This window comes from Sarcophilus harrisii, chromosome 6, assembly GCF_902635505.1.
Source record: "Sarcophilus harrisii chromosome 6, mSarHar1.11, whole genome shotgun sequence".
Lineage (NCBI taxonomy): Eukaryota > Metazoa > Chordata > Mammalia > Dasyuromorphia > Dasyuridae > Sarcophilus > Sarcophilus harrisii.
Window position 1 is genome coordinate 152460777 of NC_045431.1, and position 16270 is coordinate 152477046.

Sequence of the window (16270 nt, forward strand, 5' to 3'; positions counted from 1 at the left end):
AAAACTTCAAAAAAAGAAACTTTGTACAACAGTTTTGAACGGGTTACCTGTGCAATTAGTTGAATAATAAAATCGATAAGAAGTTTAGATTCCTTATTGAACATTCCCTGCCATAGCTTGTCTACCACACGTTGGGTGAAATAAAATACATTGTTCACTAGTATTTGATAACTTCCTCCACTGGTAATGGGCAGAGATGCATCTTCTCCTAAATTTCAGGAGGAAAAATTGACAAGAAAATTAATACATATGCAATAGGAGGTGAAAAGAATTAAGTACTCTAAAATAAGTCAACTAGTACTAAACTATCTTAACTACTTTACAAATTTTTAGATAACTGGGTAATCACAGGGAAAATAACCTCTTAGTTGCTATTTTCTCATTTGTAAAATGAAATTATCCTATCTATCATGAGAATCACAATGAAATCACACAGATGAAAATGATTTTAAAATTTTACAAATGCAGCCTATTCTATCTTAAATATCATCTCCTCCAAAGTGTATGTTGTACCTCATAAATAGCTTCAATTTAAGTAAATCTCAAAAGTTGGGCTTGGCACATCTATTTCAGGATGTACTTTTTACACAATATGATAATATTAAAAATTTCTGGGTAAATATTTTTTAAAGTTAAAGGCTATTTATTGTCTTATAGGACAATAAGAGCATTCTGGTATCCATGATTAAAATAATTTAACAATCCAATTTAACAAGTGTTATATGCTGCTATATGAAAAGAAATGTTCTAAATGCTGGGAATACAATATAATAATGAAAAATAATTGCTAAATTTCAAATAGCACATGTACCAAAATAATTTCCCCCCACAATACACTTTAATACATTTTTATCATCGTATACAATGATAAAGGGGGGTTTACTCTCTCATAGAAAGCCTATAAAACAAACAAATAAAAAAAATTTCTAGGTACTTGAATAATTAGATTGTATGTAGTTCTCTTTATAAAGTCTACAAGAATTAAATATTTACATAAGTAAGATATCATTAAATTATTCAAAAGAGGAGGATTTTTTATATGCTGTCATTCTTTTCTTTTTTTTTCTGCCCAACCTTCACATCCTCTGTGCCAGACATCACAATTTATATGAAAAATCTTGGCCAGAATTCTTGATTTATTTTTTTTGTTGCTTTTTTCCCCTACATTTAATCGGTAGATTAGAAGTATAGAAAAGGAAAATCCTTAAAAAATAGATTTCAAATAGGAAGAAGAAGAGAAAATTAAGATTCATTTGAGTTTCTTAATGGAAGATGACTAAAGTCAAAGCAAAAACATGAAATTACCCAATAAAACATCAGCTGCAAGCAAGTGGTCCATGACACTATCTAAAACATAAGTCTGAAATTCTTTTTGCTGAGTCCTTGTAGACCTTTCAGGAGAAGCCTGCAAAGCAAAAGATTCTTAGAACTATAACCACATAAAGGAAAAAATATTATGAATTTCAACTTAGTAATAGCATCAAACATCAAATTTTTAAAATGTCAAATAACAAAAGATGTCATGAAATGGTGTAAATGTTCACAAATCTTAAAATTTCATTTCTATCTGTGATATCTTGTTAGTCTTCCATATGGGAGTTATCACCTCCACTATGATAAATTTTTGTACCTATTTATCTTACAAAATCTGTTCTTTAAGGTATGATATATCCCTCATTGAATGTGGAGGGATCTTAGAAGCCAAATAGTATAGAATTTTAAGAATTCCTTTCCACAACAAATCTAAAGAGTTATCTGCCTTTTGCCAAGACATCTTCATAGTTTACAAGCTAGTCTACAACTCTCAAAAAGGCATGCAGTTAAGGCAAATCATTTCAATCTGAATAGTTGTCAGGGGATCTTTCTTTACATTAGGGCTAGATATGGCTCTTTGAAGCTTCCACCCATCATGTCTACCTACTTCTATGATCTTGTACCAGGAAGAGTAAGTCTAAAATGTTTTTCCCACAGGAGATCTTTGTTCCTCCTTGCTACGTGGTTGAATGAAGGCAATAGTTTGGATATTCTCATCTCCAAGCTCTCCAAGTCCAGTACTTTTGACCACTATTCAAGCTTGTGGATGATTACCTCTATGGTATCCTTCCTTGCATATGGTGCTGAGCACTAAATGCAATACTTTATAGTGACCTGGCCAGAAAGGATTAGGGTTCTTCCTGTTGCCTGAGATAATTCTAATGTCTTTTGGATGCTATCCAATGGCTGACTCCTCCTGAGCTCACAGGATATTCAATCTCCCAGATCTTTTTCTAAGGAACTGTTTGTGGATTAGCTCTGTTTCCTCCAGGTGTCACCTAGATATTTGGGAAGTAAACCTTAAAATTCTCATAGCAATTAATTTCCATCTCTTTTAAGGCCTTATGTGCTATAGACAGCACACTAATTACTCAAATACTTATTGCTTAAATATAAATTGTAAGCTACTTGAGACATACTCCTTTCTCTCAATACATCTTTGCATTATCTTAGTGTCTAGAAATGATTGGCATGTTGTAGACATTTAACAGATGTTTGCTGAATGAGTTAAAGATGAATGGTTTAATTGTAGACTTAATTCAAGGAACTACTGCTATTATATTTTTTTGTCTTTTGAAAACCCTAGCACTAGTGGCAAGGGAAGCCTGGTGGTGACAACAGAGCATAGTGAAAAATAGAAACTATGAGAGGAGTTATTATAAGCTTTATTATAATCTGCAAAAGAGCATTTAAATTAATTTACCTGTCTTTTTTTTTTCCCCAGACAAGAGGCAGAAATTAACCTTCATCACTGGCCTTCTAAAATTGTGGTTAGCATGGCATTGTTCCAAGTCTTTACATCTTTCCAAGTTGATGTTGTTTTTTACAATGTTGCAATCCCTTTTTACCTTGTTCTGATTCTAATCACTTCACTCTGCACTTGTTCATACTTGTCTCCATAAGTTTTTTTGAAACTACCTTTTTTTTTTAGCAATGCAATAACTTCCGTAATTTATTTTGCCACTCCACATATGATAGCTATCCAGCGGTTCAAGAACTTTGCTATAAAAATGTGCTGCTATGTGATTTAAGCTCTTCAAGGTATTATTATACATGTTCTTATCTATAATAGAAAGATATTCAAAAAGATTAAGTAGTGAGGGCATCCTGAGTCAGCTGAATTAAGCTATCAAGTCAATGAGTAGGCCATGATGGTCTGACCAGGAAGTAATGTCAACAATCTAATCATCAGATCCCCTATGTTAATTAAATCTTAAGAATGTCTCCAGTATCTTTTAAGAGGAAAAGTAGCCTAATTTGCTTGTAGGTAGGGAATATCACTTCTATTACAATAACTACTTACCCACATGACATTTATCTATTGTGGAATGGCTCCTTGGTTTTATTTTTTTTTTTGTTTTAATTCTAATTTTTTTCAATTAGGAAACATTTAAAAATTAATCTGTACTTTCCTGTACCCTACTCTCATCCCACTGAACAATTTTTTTTTTAAAGGGCTTCAATATACATATGCATTTTTAGACAAACCAAATTTCACACTATGTCTGAAAATGTGCATCTCTGCTTTTTAAACTAAAAGGAAGTGTCTTGCTTCATCTTTATTCTTTTAAATTTCTGGTTTATCATTAGTTTTTCAAAGTTTTCATGCCCAATGCCTCTATAGTGCTGTCCTTCTCAGTGCTTTGCTAGGAGAAAGGTTTCATTTTCTCCACTTAACGAACTGCATAAATGTCAAATGTTATTATACTTCTTCCCTGAGATTGCTATTATTTGAAAATTTAACAGGTCTATATTTACTCAATTGTATGTTTCATTAATGAACATTTTTCTTTAGTCACTACTGAGAATTCTGAGAACACTAAACAAACAAGCAAACCCCCAAATATTCTTTTTGTTTGCTTAGTGTCCGTGTGTTACTAATTATGGTAAAGTTATTTTACTAAACAATACATTACAAAGTTCTCATATAAATTGCCTTGTAAGTACTGCATTGCAGTGTTTCTGTTAACCACAAGAGGGAACACTTACTGCCCAAATAGTATTGATTAAAAAAAAAACATTATTTACAGAAGCTGGTTTTTAGCAAATAAGATTTGTAGGACCATATTTTCATAACCTTTCACTTTTCTTTAGATTTGGCATTATCAATCCTATCAGGAAAGATACTCAGTCACATTTTTACTCTGAAGTAGAAAACAGCTACAAGAAAACAGGGCTAGAAGCAAAGTGGACATAACCCCTGATTCAAAGCAATTAATCCATGAAACTAGTGATATACAGATACAGATCAATATCTCTAGTCATTCTAGTCTTCATATAGTACTCAAAAGTACTTTTATGGGGCCCAAATATGACGAATCCTTTCTACATGTGAGAAATGTTTTATGTTTCTACATTTCTACTAAAAAATGCTTTTTAGCAACTAAAAAATTTGCAAACACTTTTCTGATCCCAATAGATTATATACATTCTGCCTCTCCATGAAGCTACATTGAGATAAGTTCATTTCCTTGATTTTACCTCCAACAACAGGTCAATCAGTGGAGTCTGTTTGCTGGCAGGTGTGAGACACAGATTGTCTATAATCAAAACTCGCATGAAATCAAAAACAAACTTTTTTGCTGGGTGGTTGGTCAAGTAGGTTTTGGAGCCAACGTTACAGTATTCTGATTGGCTTCTGTTCATCCCTGTGTCACCTGTAAAGGCTTTGAATTCTTCTGCTGGAGATCCTACTTCATCATCAAGATCAGTAACCTGTTCAAAAACAAAACAGAAAAATGCCTTAATCCTCCCACTACTACTAAGCATTATTTGCCACAGTGCTAACTTCTATTTGTTTTCACATAAGTTACATTATAATGTGTTACACTTAATGATAACTCATATTGTTACTTTTAAAAATGATGAAATCCTAAGATTTATAATATTCAATCTTTTAAATAGATTATGCTTAGGAAGTGCAAAAAATTTTACAAATAAGAATTAATTGGAACTTTGAAACCAAAGATGTAGGTCACATGGAATCCTCTAAGTGCTTGGAATACATAGCTTAATTAAGCAACAAGGAATTGAAAACTACTATGAGAAAATCAGTTAGAATGATGTGAAAGGAAATAAAACTAAATGTTTGGGGTCTTCGAGATATTCTTAAAAATGAAGTTATAGTTTATAGGTTGACTCTCAAGTTATCAAAAGCTGAAATTCTGAAAGCTTTATAAAAGACTGTGACAGATTAATTCCAGATGGGACAATTTTCCTCTCTTTCCAATGTCAAAAGTGATTTTTAGAAGAACATGACTTACTCCATTTTATGCTATGTTTGCTATTATTGTATTTTTTTTCTTTTTCTTTATTACATGAATTTACTGTCTCCTTCAGTAACTACTATTCCCAATCACTTTATTATTATTAAAGAAAATTCAAAGAATTTTGAAGAGTTAACAGGAACTCATCTAGTTCTCTTTATTCTATTTTATCTCCCTCTCCCTCTCTCTCTCCTTTCTTTTTCCTCTCTCTCTCCCCCTCCCTCCCTCTATGTGTATGTATGTAAATGTTTGCATACACACATGCACAGACATACACACATACACATACAGATATGTATGTGCTTTGTCACCCATCCCCTATTGATAGGGTGCACCACACTCTTGAATGTATAAATAAATTATGTACTTCTCTGACTGTAACTTGTGCTGGCTTTCTCTTTTCAGTGACTAGCAAGGATTCTGAAAATTCTTGTTACACATACCATCTCAGAGTATGGTCGAATGTTGAAAGGAAAGACAGTAGCTGCTAATGCACACAGAAACTCCGGACTCATCCACATTGAACTGAGGTCTGGGACATTGTGATATAAATATCTAAAAAACTGCATCAAAGTAACAGGATATTCTCTGAGCCAAGATCCTTCTTCTTCTGATTGCCACGGCTGTTATGAAAGTAAGAAGAGAAATAAAGAATTAGCATAGGCTACTCTTTAAAAAGTATGAGAAACTCACTGTAAACATTGAAAACACACATATTAGCACAAATTCAATTTAATGACTTGTATATCATGAAATGTTTGTATGTTGCAAAAACAGTCTTTTCCCTATACAATATGGATATTCAAAATTGCTTTTTTGTGCACGAATGTTTGTGGCAGCCCTTTTTGTAGTGGCTAAAAACTGGAAACTGAATGGATGTCCATCAGTTGGAGAATGGCTGAATAAATTGTGGTATATGAATATTATGGAATATTTACTATTCTGTAAGAAATGACCAACAGGATGATTTCAGAAAGGCCTGGAGAGACTTACACGAACTGATGCTGAGTGAAATGAGCAGGACCAGGAGATCATCATATACTTCAACAACAATACTATATGATGACCAGTTCTGATGGACCAGGCCATCCTCAGCAACGAGATCAACCAAATCATTTCTAATGGAGCAGTAATGAACTGAACCAGCTATGCCCAGAAAAAGAACTCTGGGAGATGACTAAAAACCATTACATTGAATTCCCAATCCCTATATTTATGCAAACCTGCATTTTTTATTTCCTTCACAAGCTAATTGTACAATATTTCAGAGTCTGATTCTTTTTGTACAGCAAAATAACGTTTTGGTCATGTATACTTATTGTGTATCTACTTTATATTTTAATATATTTAACATCTACTGGTCATCCTGCTATCTAGGGGAGGGGGTTGGGGGGTAAGAGGTAAAAAATTGGAACAAGAGGTTTGGCAATTGTTAATGCTGTAAAGTTACCCATGCATATATCCTGTAAATAAAAGGCTATTAAATTAAAAAAAAAAATTGCTTTTTTTCTGAAATAAAAGAGACTTATTCTGGGTATTTTCTCTGGCACTCTCCCATGCTTCCATTGGAAAGCTTTTCCTCCTCAACTCTAAATACTTATTGACTTCATCTCAAAAAACTATTTTCAATGTAACTGAGGAAAAGTAACAATAAGCAAATTTTTAAAAAAAGACTTTTTAAGTCCCAACTAAAATTTCTTCTTTTACTGGAATCCCTCTTAATTCTAGTGACTTCCATTTGCTAATTAGTTCCAATATATTTTGCATATAAACTTGTTTTGTAAATATTTATTTGTATTTTTCTCCCCCATTATATGATAAGACACAAAAATAACAAAACCAGTGCTAGTACCACAGCTTGGATAAAAACATGTAGCAATGTGCGAAATAAATTCCAGGGTCATTTCATAGTACATTGGTTGATACTTGCTCATCCCATTACAATAACAATTATCTCAGATTGCCTAATTCTGTATTCTTTCTAATCAAGTCTAGGGCTACTTAAGTATAAGGACAAACTACCTCAATTAGCCCCACATACTATATACTATAATACAAATATTTTAAGACATTACAAAATGCAGTACTACTATAATAGTATAATAATAATGTTAGTAGGCTATAATAGAATACTAGTACAATAGTACAATAACTAATGTACCTAATAATGCTAATACAGCAAAAACTTGAAGTATGTTCAATATATTCTTTAAAAAGTAAAGAAAGCAAGACCACACTTTTTAAAGATTTCCATTAAAAACTGTTTAAAATATTTTTTCAAATTGCTATACATATGGCTATATAAAATGACCCCCAAATCTAAGGGTTTTTTTTGAAGCATTGAGGATTGTCAATCTATAATCACATGTTTTAAAATATTGCTTTGATTTTTGTCTTTGTATAATGAGGCAACATAGTTTGACGGGAAGCACACAGGTCCTGGAATCAGAGGATTTTAAAATTCACAGTTCAGTGCTAATGTTTGCTTATCTGTGTAACTGAAAAAACTCATTTAACTACAATGAGCTTCAGTTCCTCAACAATGGGAGAAAAGTACTTGTACTATAAAACATTATGCAAAAGTGAACTATTATTTAAAGGTATCTATGATGGTTTTATCATTCTGTAATCTGTATAAAGTAAGAATGTATCCACATACACAATTTTTCCAGATTGGTATGTGTATGTGACCACATTAATCTCTAGATCAGAATTTCAAACATTTGTGGCACATTTATCTGCAAGTATATCATAGTATAGAATAGGAGAGTGTGACAGACATGGAACCAAGTACCAAGATAAATCCTGGCTCTGCCATTGTGTGCCCTTGGGCATTTGTCCACTTCATCTTTCTGGTTCTCCATTTCCTCCTTTAAAAAGTAGTCTCTAACCAGGCAAAGGAAGAAAATGACTTCTAATCACCAGGAGCTGAAACCCCTTTGACTCTATTTGTCCTGTATATGTGTGCTCACATTTGTTCTTATACTTGTCCCTACTTTCCCCATAAACCCCCAATATTAAATATGCCTTGCACAGTATTTCTCAGAAGGTAGTGGTGAAGAAAATTCTTTGTCACAGTTTAAAATGCTACATGCTTGAAAGCTAATAAGGAAAACGTCATAAAAGAAATACTATAGGCCTTCAATCCCAATACCATAACATTAATAACAATACATGATATAAGAGTAGGAGACAGAAAAACTACCCAAATCAATTTAAAAACAGAAGGCTCAGATCTTTGCAACTGAATTAAAACATAAGCTACATGTCAAGGAAGTACTTTAATCATTGGGTGAGGGCAGATAATGCCACTCAGGGAATATGGAACGAACACCTTGGGATTGGCTGGAAGAATCAGAAATGCTTCTGGAACAGTTTTACCTACCAAGGAAGGAAGATCAAAATCTGGCATTCCAAAGGCAGCCAGTCTATGAGTGGAACTAGCCAGGCCTGAGAAAGGGAATCTCTAAGAGCTAGAAGAAAGTCCTGCCTTCCTCACTACTGATTCCTCATGAAACTGTGTCAGTCTAAGAGATCTGTCAGAGCCAGAGATGACCCACTGGCAACTCAAAGTGGTAGCAGTATTCCTCTGAAAGTGATGCCTAATCATAGCACCTGCATCAGGATTCCAGAGATATGCGAGGATGAGAGATACGATAATAAAAATATCATATATTGGTACAAATGCTTTAATAAGGTTCTTCTGTATCAATGTAAGGCATTATTTTCATGGAGATGAAAACTGTAGGAATTAGATTCTCAAAGTAACACAGTAAATCTATAGTGCAGTGGACCATTTTGATTAATGTCCTTTTATTCAGAATAATAGAGGCAGATGGAGTTATTAATGTTTCTCAATGCTTCATCATACTTACTGAATTTAGCATGCTACGAAGCATTCCCAATAACAAAAAAGCAGCTTCTGTGCAAACATTATGGATTGAAGACACCACAGTTCCACTGGAAGCAGGAACTCCAAAGATAAATGTCCAAATGGAGTCCAAATCAAACTATGGGAATAAAGTGAAACAATAATTAAGTATAGATTCTTTTCCTCAACAGGAAGCTGGATTTCTAATATTTTAACATCTTTCAAATAAAATCTTTAAATGATCAGATGGATATTGGTCTAATAATCACAAAAACAGATTTAGTGTGAAGAGACAGAATGAGAGGCAAACTTCACTTTCTCATATATCCTATAATATCTTTCTATCTAAAAAAGATAAATTGTAAAAGATACTGACCAGAACATTCTATCTTATATATTTGTTTTGCCTTATCAACATAAATAGACTATATTTTATAAGACTACATATATTCTTTCAATACATTATTACAAAAGAAGAATTTCCAGAATAAATTATACATGATAGTCAAAGGAATGAAATCATTTGGAACTAACTAGTAAATTAAAGCACAATAATTTTCTCAACCGATTCTCAGAAAATAATTTTCATGAACACCATCCCCCAAAACAAGCAAACAAAGAACTTTCTAATTTGGTTTAAGTTCTTGCCACTAAAGTAAGGTATAGTTGTGAGGATTTGTTTCTTGCTAAGTGCATTTTTTTTTTAACCATATGAGCATGAAAAATAATTGTCATGAGATTAAACAGATCTCTATCAGGTTACTCATTCCTTTATTAGGCCAACATTAGGATACACAGCGGAGGATTTTAATTTTAAAAGGATTAAAAAATACTGGAATTGACTAAGATAACTTTAGCATTTTAAAGGGTTTGTGCTTCAGGATGCTGAGGCATATAATTAAATCTAAGGTAACTTGAAAATCCTTTCCATGCGTGACTACTTAGTTATCTCCTTACCTTCTACAAGAAGCTTTGTTGAACCCATCTTAATTCCAGTGCTTTTTCTCTATCATTTTCTCTTTATTATAGGTTGCCTTGAATATCTTTGCATGTTGTTTTCCCTATTTCCCAATTAGAGTGCAAGCTCCTTGAAAGCAAGGATTGTCTTTCGCTTCTTTTTATATCCCTAGTGCTTAGCACAGTGCTAAGCTAGGTGCTTGATAAATACTATTGATTAATATATTGGTTTATGCTTAATTGTTAGAAAATTGGAAAGCATAAAAGCTTTACTTTATATTCCGCTTTCTTAACTTAGATATCTTACTTTAATCTATTTACAAGTTAATATTAGTTTTTAATAATCAAAAATGATTTTAAACATGATATTTCTTCAATAACACAAGTCATTTGTGAAAATATAAAATTAAAGTCTTTTATTTTCTACTTTTTCAAAAGACAGCTATATTCTTAAAATAAAGAATAAAATCCCACAAAATCCTTTGGGTCAGCAGTGAAAATGTTCACTTCAGTGTTATTTTCTGATTGATAAATCTTACGAATACAGGAAAATAATGTGCTTATCTTATTTATAATACAAGTCACCCTTATTGTGAATTTAGAGTAAACCTGTTTTCAATTTTCTATTGTCATCTTTATACATATGTACTAATTTACAGATTTAACACAGAAATGTTTTTTGAAGAAATTAACCGATAATTCCCACTGGTAAATTTGTTCCCTCCCTCCTGACTAACCCACACTTCCAATCCCCAGCCCCAAATTACACTTGCGCCTTGTTAGATAAATTCCTACCTGGCAACCCTGATTACATCGGCTGCTGATGACAGGTACACTGACCTGTAGGTTTTCAGGCAGCTCAGCAACTGGCTGTTGCAGAAAGAGGGCCATGAGGAGGAAATAAAGGGCAGGGACGTTAGTATGCTTAGGGAGAAATGACTGAAGAACTGGAAAACCAGGAAAATGACAAGCATCCCGGTTAATCTCCCTAATAGCTGATCGCCCGCCAGCACTTCTGCCCACGTTGAATCCTTTAAAAAAAAAAAAAAAAAAAAAAAAAAAAAAAAGAGAGAGAGAGAGAGAGATAAAAATTAGTGTAAAATTCTTGGCATACCAAATTTTATTGTGTCTATGACATAAAAATTTGGAATAAAATGGGTTAAAATGATATGTCTAAAACATTTACACTAAAAATAGTCAACTATATATACAACAAATATATACCAAACACAACCTCCAGAGGTAGTGGACTCTACTTCCCTTGGAGTTTCCAAGCAAATGTTGGACAACCATTTGTCTAGTGTATAGTATAGATATTTCTTTTTGGGTAGTTTTTGGACTAGACAATTGATAAGGTACTTCCAATTCTGAAATTCTGTGATGCTGTGACTTTAAAAAACATAAAAAATTAGTACAAGACACAGGGGAAATTGAGGGGGGAATGTGAAAATATTTTGGAAAAATTTTCTCATGAAAATGAAAAGTTTTTTTCATTAAAAAGCATGAATGTTCATTTATTTCTCTAAATGGGAAGTGAAAGAAAACATTCAGGCAGGGTATACATAACAAAAATATTAAGCTGCAACTTCTATGCAAGCTATGGAAACCTGCAAAGTTTCACTGAATAAAATCATAGATTATGTCATTGGAAAAGATGTCAAATAAGAGTAGTCCAATCCCTTCATTTTAAAGATAAGGAAAGTGAGACACAGAAAATTTAATGTTCTGTCCCAAGTACATAGTTTATGGGCCAAACTGGGACTACAACTAAAATCTCATTTTGTCTAGGAGGCATCAAAATATGGTGTAAAAACCTAAATTATAGGTATTTCAAGTTTGAAATCCTCTATGAATCTAGAGAATATCACACCACCAAACAAAATAAAATTTTCCCATAGAATAAATTATTACTTAACTAGTCTGTAGTGGATCTGGAGCTTTTAAAAATTAATTCGAGGCAGCAAATTGGCACACCAGCCCTGAAGTCAGGAGGACCTGAGTTCAAATTTGACTTCAGACACGTAACACTTCCTGGCTGTGTGACCCAGGGCAAGTTACTTAATCCCAATTGTCTCAGGGGGAAAAAAAATTCATTTATATGACAATATGAATCAATTAATATAATGGCATATTTGGATGGTAGATATAGTCAACCACCCAAAGGGCAGAAACAATCACCATCACCAACTTCCTCTTTTAGAGCTTGAATATAGGTCTCTGTACATCTGTATAGCTGAATTTCTGGTTAAAAGCTATTTCTATCTTTAATGTTTAGCTCACTCTGATGCTTCCATGAGTTTATTAACATTTTGAGAACAAATCACAAAAAGGAAATCAAGGAACCTGATTTTTGCCTCAAGTATTCTCCCTATAATCTCCTTATAAGAAGTTGGTTTGCTTGGAGGTCTCTACTGAAAAAACACCAACCACTTCTATATTTTTTACTCAGAGAACCTAATACGGAATTTGGAACATAAACAATGCAACTAATAAGCAGCTTGGACAAGTCACTCTATCTTTGACTCAATTCCTTCACTTATAAAAAGAAGCTTGAGTAAATTATCTGTAAGGATTTCTCAAGCTTTCCACAGTGACAGAATCCTTTACTTCTTGTAATAAAATTTTCTAATAAAATTTTTAATAACTATTAGCAGACAACATAAAATCCATTAAAAAAAAAAATAAAAGCAAATCAACTTGAGGTATTTCAAGATACCTAGCAGCAGTTTTGAGAAATTCTACTCTAATTTTTGTTGCTGTTTTTCAGTGTCTGACTCTTTGTGGCTCCTTGTTTTTTCTTGGCAAAGATGCTAGAATGATTTGCCATATCCTTTTACATTTCATTTTACAAATAAGGAAACTGAAGCAAATGGAGTAACTGACTCATTTGTAAGTGTCTGAGGTCAGATCTGAATTCAGGGAAATGAGTCTTCCTGACTCCAGACCCAATACTCTAGCCACTGCATCACCTAGCTACCCTTCTGCTCTAATTCTAACTTTTTTTTTTTTTTAAGATATTACTACTCTGAATTAAAAAAAAAAAGCTTTGATTTCACACAATAAATAAATTACAGGTTGAGAAAGATAAGTATAGCTAGATGGCACAGTGCATAATACTCCAGACAGGAAAACCTGCATTCAAATCATAAAATCACAGCTGACCTGAGAAGTTCTTCCTGGTCTTCCTTAATGCTAAGGCCTTTCCTTTGAAATCTCTCTCTCTGTATAACACATACACAATAGTTGTTTGTATATAGTAGTCTGGATATTGTTCTGCGTCTATCCTCCAATCAGACTATTAACTCCTTCAGTACAAGAACTAATTTTGTTTTTCCCTGTGTCCTCAATCCTTGGTATAATGTCTGGTGCCTACTAGATGTCCAATCAACCCTTATGAAGGATTTACCCAATAACTTAGTGAATAACTATAAACTTAGACTCTTCACTTCAGAAGTTAACAGTTTTCAAATTGAGCAGAGAAGGAATGAGCCAGACTGGTGATTTATTAGTGAGAATTCGTGTGACTTGAGCACAAGGTGGAGAGATGTTACAAAGCTGGATGGGCTACAGGTTCCATGAGCTAAAGGACCCAGTAATCACAATCTGTTTCTAAGGTCAGGTAGAACATAAAATCTTACCTCTTCAAAGTAAAAAGTTTCATACCTAGTACGGTGCCAATTTTATTGGTCAAGACAGAATCTGTTTGCTCAAGCCAGCCTCCACCACTGAGCCCTTCTTTAAATTTGATGAGAACAGACTGGTTACTCAGCAAGACAACCAAAATCCTCATGGCTGCAGTCACTGTAGTTGAGTGCAAATGTTCCTCAGTAAACATTAGGAGCCAGTCAAAGCCTAATGTTCTAACCAGGTCTTCACAAGCTCTACTCAAAGGGAAGAGGATTAAGTTTCAGAATTAGTTTCAGGATTTAGTCAGACACAATTCAAAACCTTATTATGAAATAATTTTAATTTTTTATTGTTATAAAAGATATCAAAATGCAATGTTTCATTAAAATGAATTGATGATGCAGAGACTTTATTTCTCTACATATTCTTAAGTAAGGTTGGTTGACTTATACTATCAATTTCGGAAGGATATTAAACCAAAGGGAAAGACAAACAATCAGCATGTAATGTCAAGGAGTTCTACTTACTGTATATTAATGCTAGTCTTTTCCTTTGATGAGTAGACTAGTTTGAGTAGAATATCTAACAGTCTATTTCTCAAAAGGATAAGATTAGCAGATACAAGACCTCCAAAATCTTCCTCAGTTCCTAAAAAAGAAAAGAGAATAATTAAACTTTGGATGTGAGACAGCTCATATCCCATGAAAATATTTACTGGATTTTCTTCCCCAAACAAGTCATCTAGAAAACCTTTTGTCTCACACATCTCACAAATAACATGGAAACAGAAAAACCTAAAGTAAAGTCAGATTCCATTTCTCTTAATCTTTAGGTATGATTATCTAAGCTCTGATCTAATCTAAACTGCTAACATTCATTATTCTTATACATATTAAAATAATTTTGTTGCATAAAAAGTAATTCACTAACAGAAAAAAAACAACTTCTTGCCTCATAGAAATAAAACATAACAAAATCCCATGACAATGTAAAAGTGTAAGTGGATGTAAATATACTTCTTTCCCTAATTGTGTAAAATTATGGAACAGGGATAAAGGAGGAGAAAAGATGGTGGGGTAGAGGAAAATGAGAGTAAGAGATGGAAGGATAAGAAGAAAAAAGTCAAAGAAGAAAGGGAAAGAAAAGAAAAATGTCACTGAGGGGGTGAAAAGGGAACATAGAAGCAAAAGATGAAGAAATTTCTGGTAAAGAGGTTAGAATTAAAAGAGATGAAGGAAATAAGAAAAGGGGAAGAGAAAGAGAAAGAAGCAGGAGAAAAGGAGAGTTATAAAAATAGAGAGGAAAAAGTATTTGTTGAAAGAAGGTTCTTTCATATTCCTTGGCATAGGCTATGACTGAGGAGTGGAAAGGGGAAGGTTATATATTCCTTAGTATATCTAGGTTAAAATCTCTCTTGAGTTTCAATCCTCTCTCACCAAGTATACCATCACATTTCAAATTGGATATCCCGGATTGCAAAGATTTTGAGATTTGAATATTTTCAGAATCAACATATATAAAATAATTATCTTTCTCCCCCAAAACTACCCTATTCCAAACTTTCCTATTTCCGTCAAAAACAGCCACCGTTGGTTCAATCTCTTTGGGTCTTTAGTTTGGTATTAACCTCAGCTCCTCATTCTCCCTCACCAATCTAGATACTCAGATACTCATCTTACCATGTCTATCCCACAACACATCACTTTCAATTCCTTCTTCCTACCTGAATTCAGGTTGTCTTCATTTCTCACCTGGATGATCATGAGAGCCTCCTAACTTGCCCTGACTCAAGTCTCTCCATACCAAATAAGTCAGTGACTTTAAAAAGATCTAACTACACCCTCTTCCTCTGCTCCCTATTGTTTTCAGGAACAAACACAAATTCCTCCATTTATTTTTTAAAGACCCGCACAACATGGCCCCACACTATCTTCCTCGTCTCAACCAATATTGCTGCCCTTTCCTGGGGGTCTCTCTCTTTCCTGCATATCTCCTATGTCATTGTGGTTTGGGACTGAAATTTATCCACACCTCCAATTCCTTTCTTCCTTTAAGATTCAGCTCCAGTACAATTAGAAACCTAATTTTCAATATTATTCATAAGAAAGCAAGGGAATGTCAGAAAAAAAAATCTATCTTCTGCTTCATTGATTCATTAAGCCTTTGACTGTGGGGGTTCACAACAAAATGCAGCAAGCCCTCCAAGAGATGAAATACCAGTTCCTCTTATTTGTTTCCTGAGAAAACTGTATGTGGGCCAATAAGCAACAGTTCAGAATGCAGAACAACAATTGGTTTAAGATAGAAAAAGGAATACAATAAGGCTATACATTGTCACGTTATTTATAAATTTAATTTATATGCAGAGTACATAAAACTCAACCAACCAGGATAGATCAAGGAAAGAGATGTGAATTCAACCTTTTTGTCCTAAAGGCTCTCTCTCTATCCATAAGACCAAGATGGCGCAATGGCTATGAGAGGGGATCACTGCACTGATGACTGTAACCCTACT

General features: G+C 33.5%; 1 protein-coding gene across 8 annotated transcripts in view; it reads right to left on the reverse strand.

The window, feature by feature from the left end:
• WDFY3 (WD repeat and FYVE domain containing 3) overlaps window positions 1-16270 on the reverse strand; it is a 310689-nt gene that overhangs the window by 87140 nt on the left and 207279 nt on the right. For 7 of the 8 annotated variants that reach the window (XM_031942903.1, XM_031942898.1, XM_031942901.1 and 4 more), the window contains 8 exons: window positions 14283-14403; window positions 13792-14009; window positions 10924-11159; window positions 9176-9310; window positions 5744-5923; window positions 4516-4749; window positions 1306-1405; window positions 48-208 (listed from right to left, as the gene is read on the reverse strand). In XM_031942903.1, the coding sequence (XP_031798763.1) occupies window positions 48-208; window positions 1306-1405; window positions 4516-4749; window positions 5744-5923; window positions 9176-9310; window positions 10924-11159; window positions 13792-14009; window positions 14283-14403 (1385 nt within the window). The remainder of the gene's footprint in view (window positions 1-47; window positions 209-1305; window positions 1406-4515; window positions 4750-5743; window positions 5924-9175; window positions 9311-10923; window positions 11160-13791; window positions 14010-14282; window positions 14404-16270) is intronic. The other variant, XM_031942897.1, reaches the window with a different exon arrangement.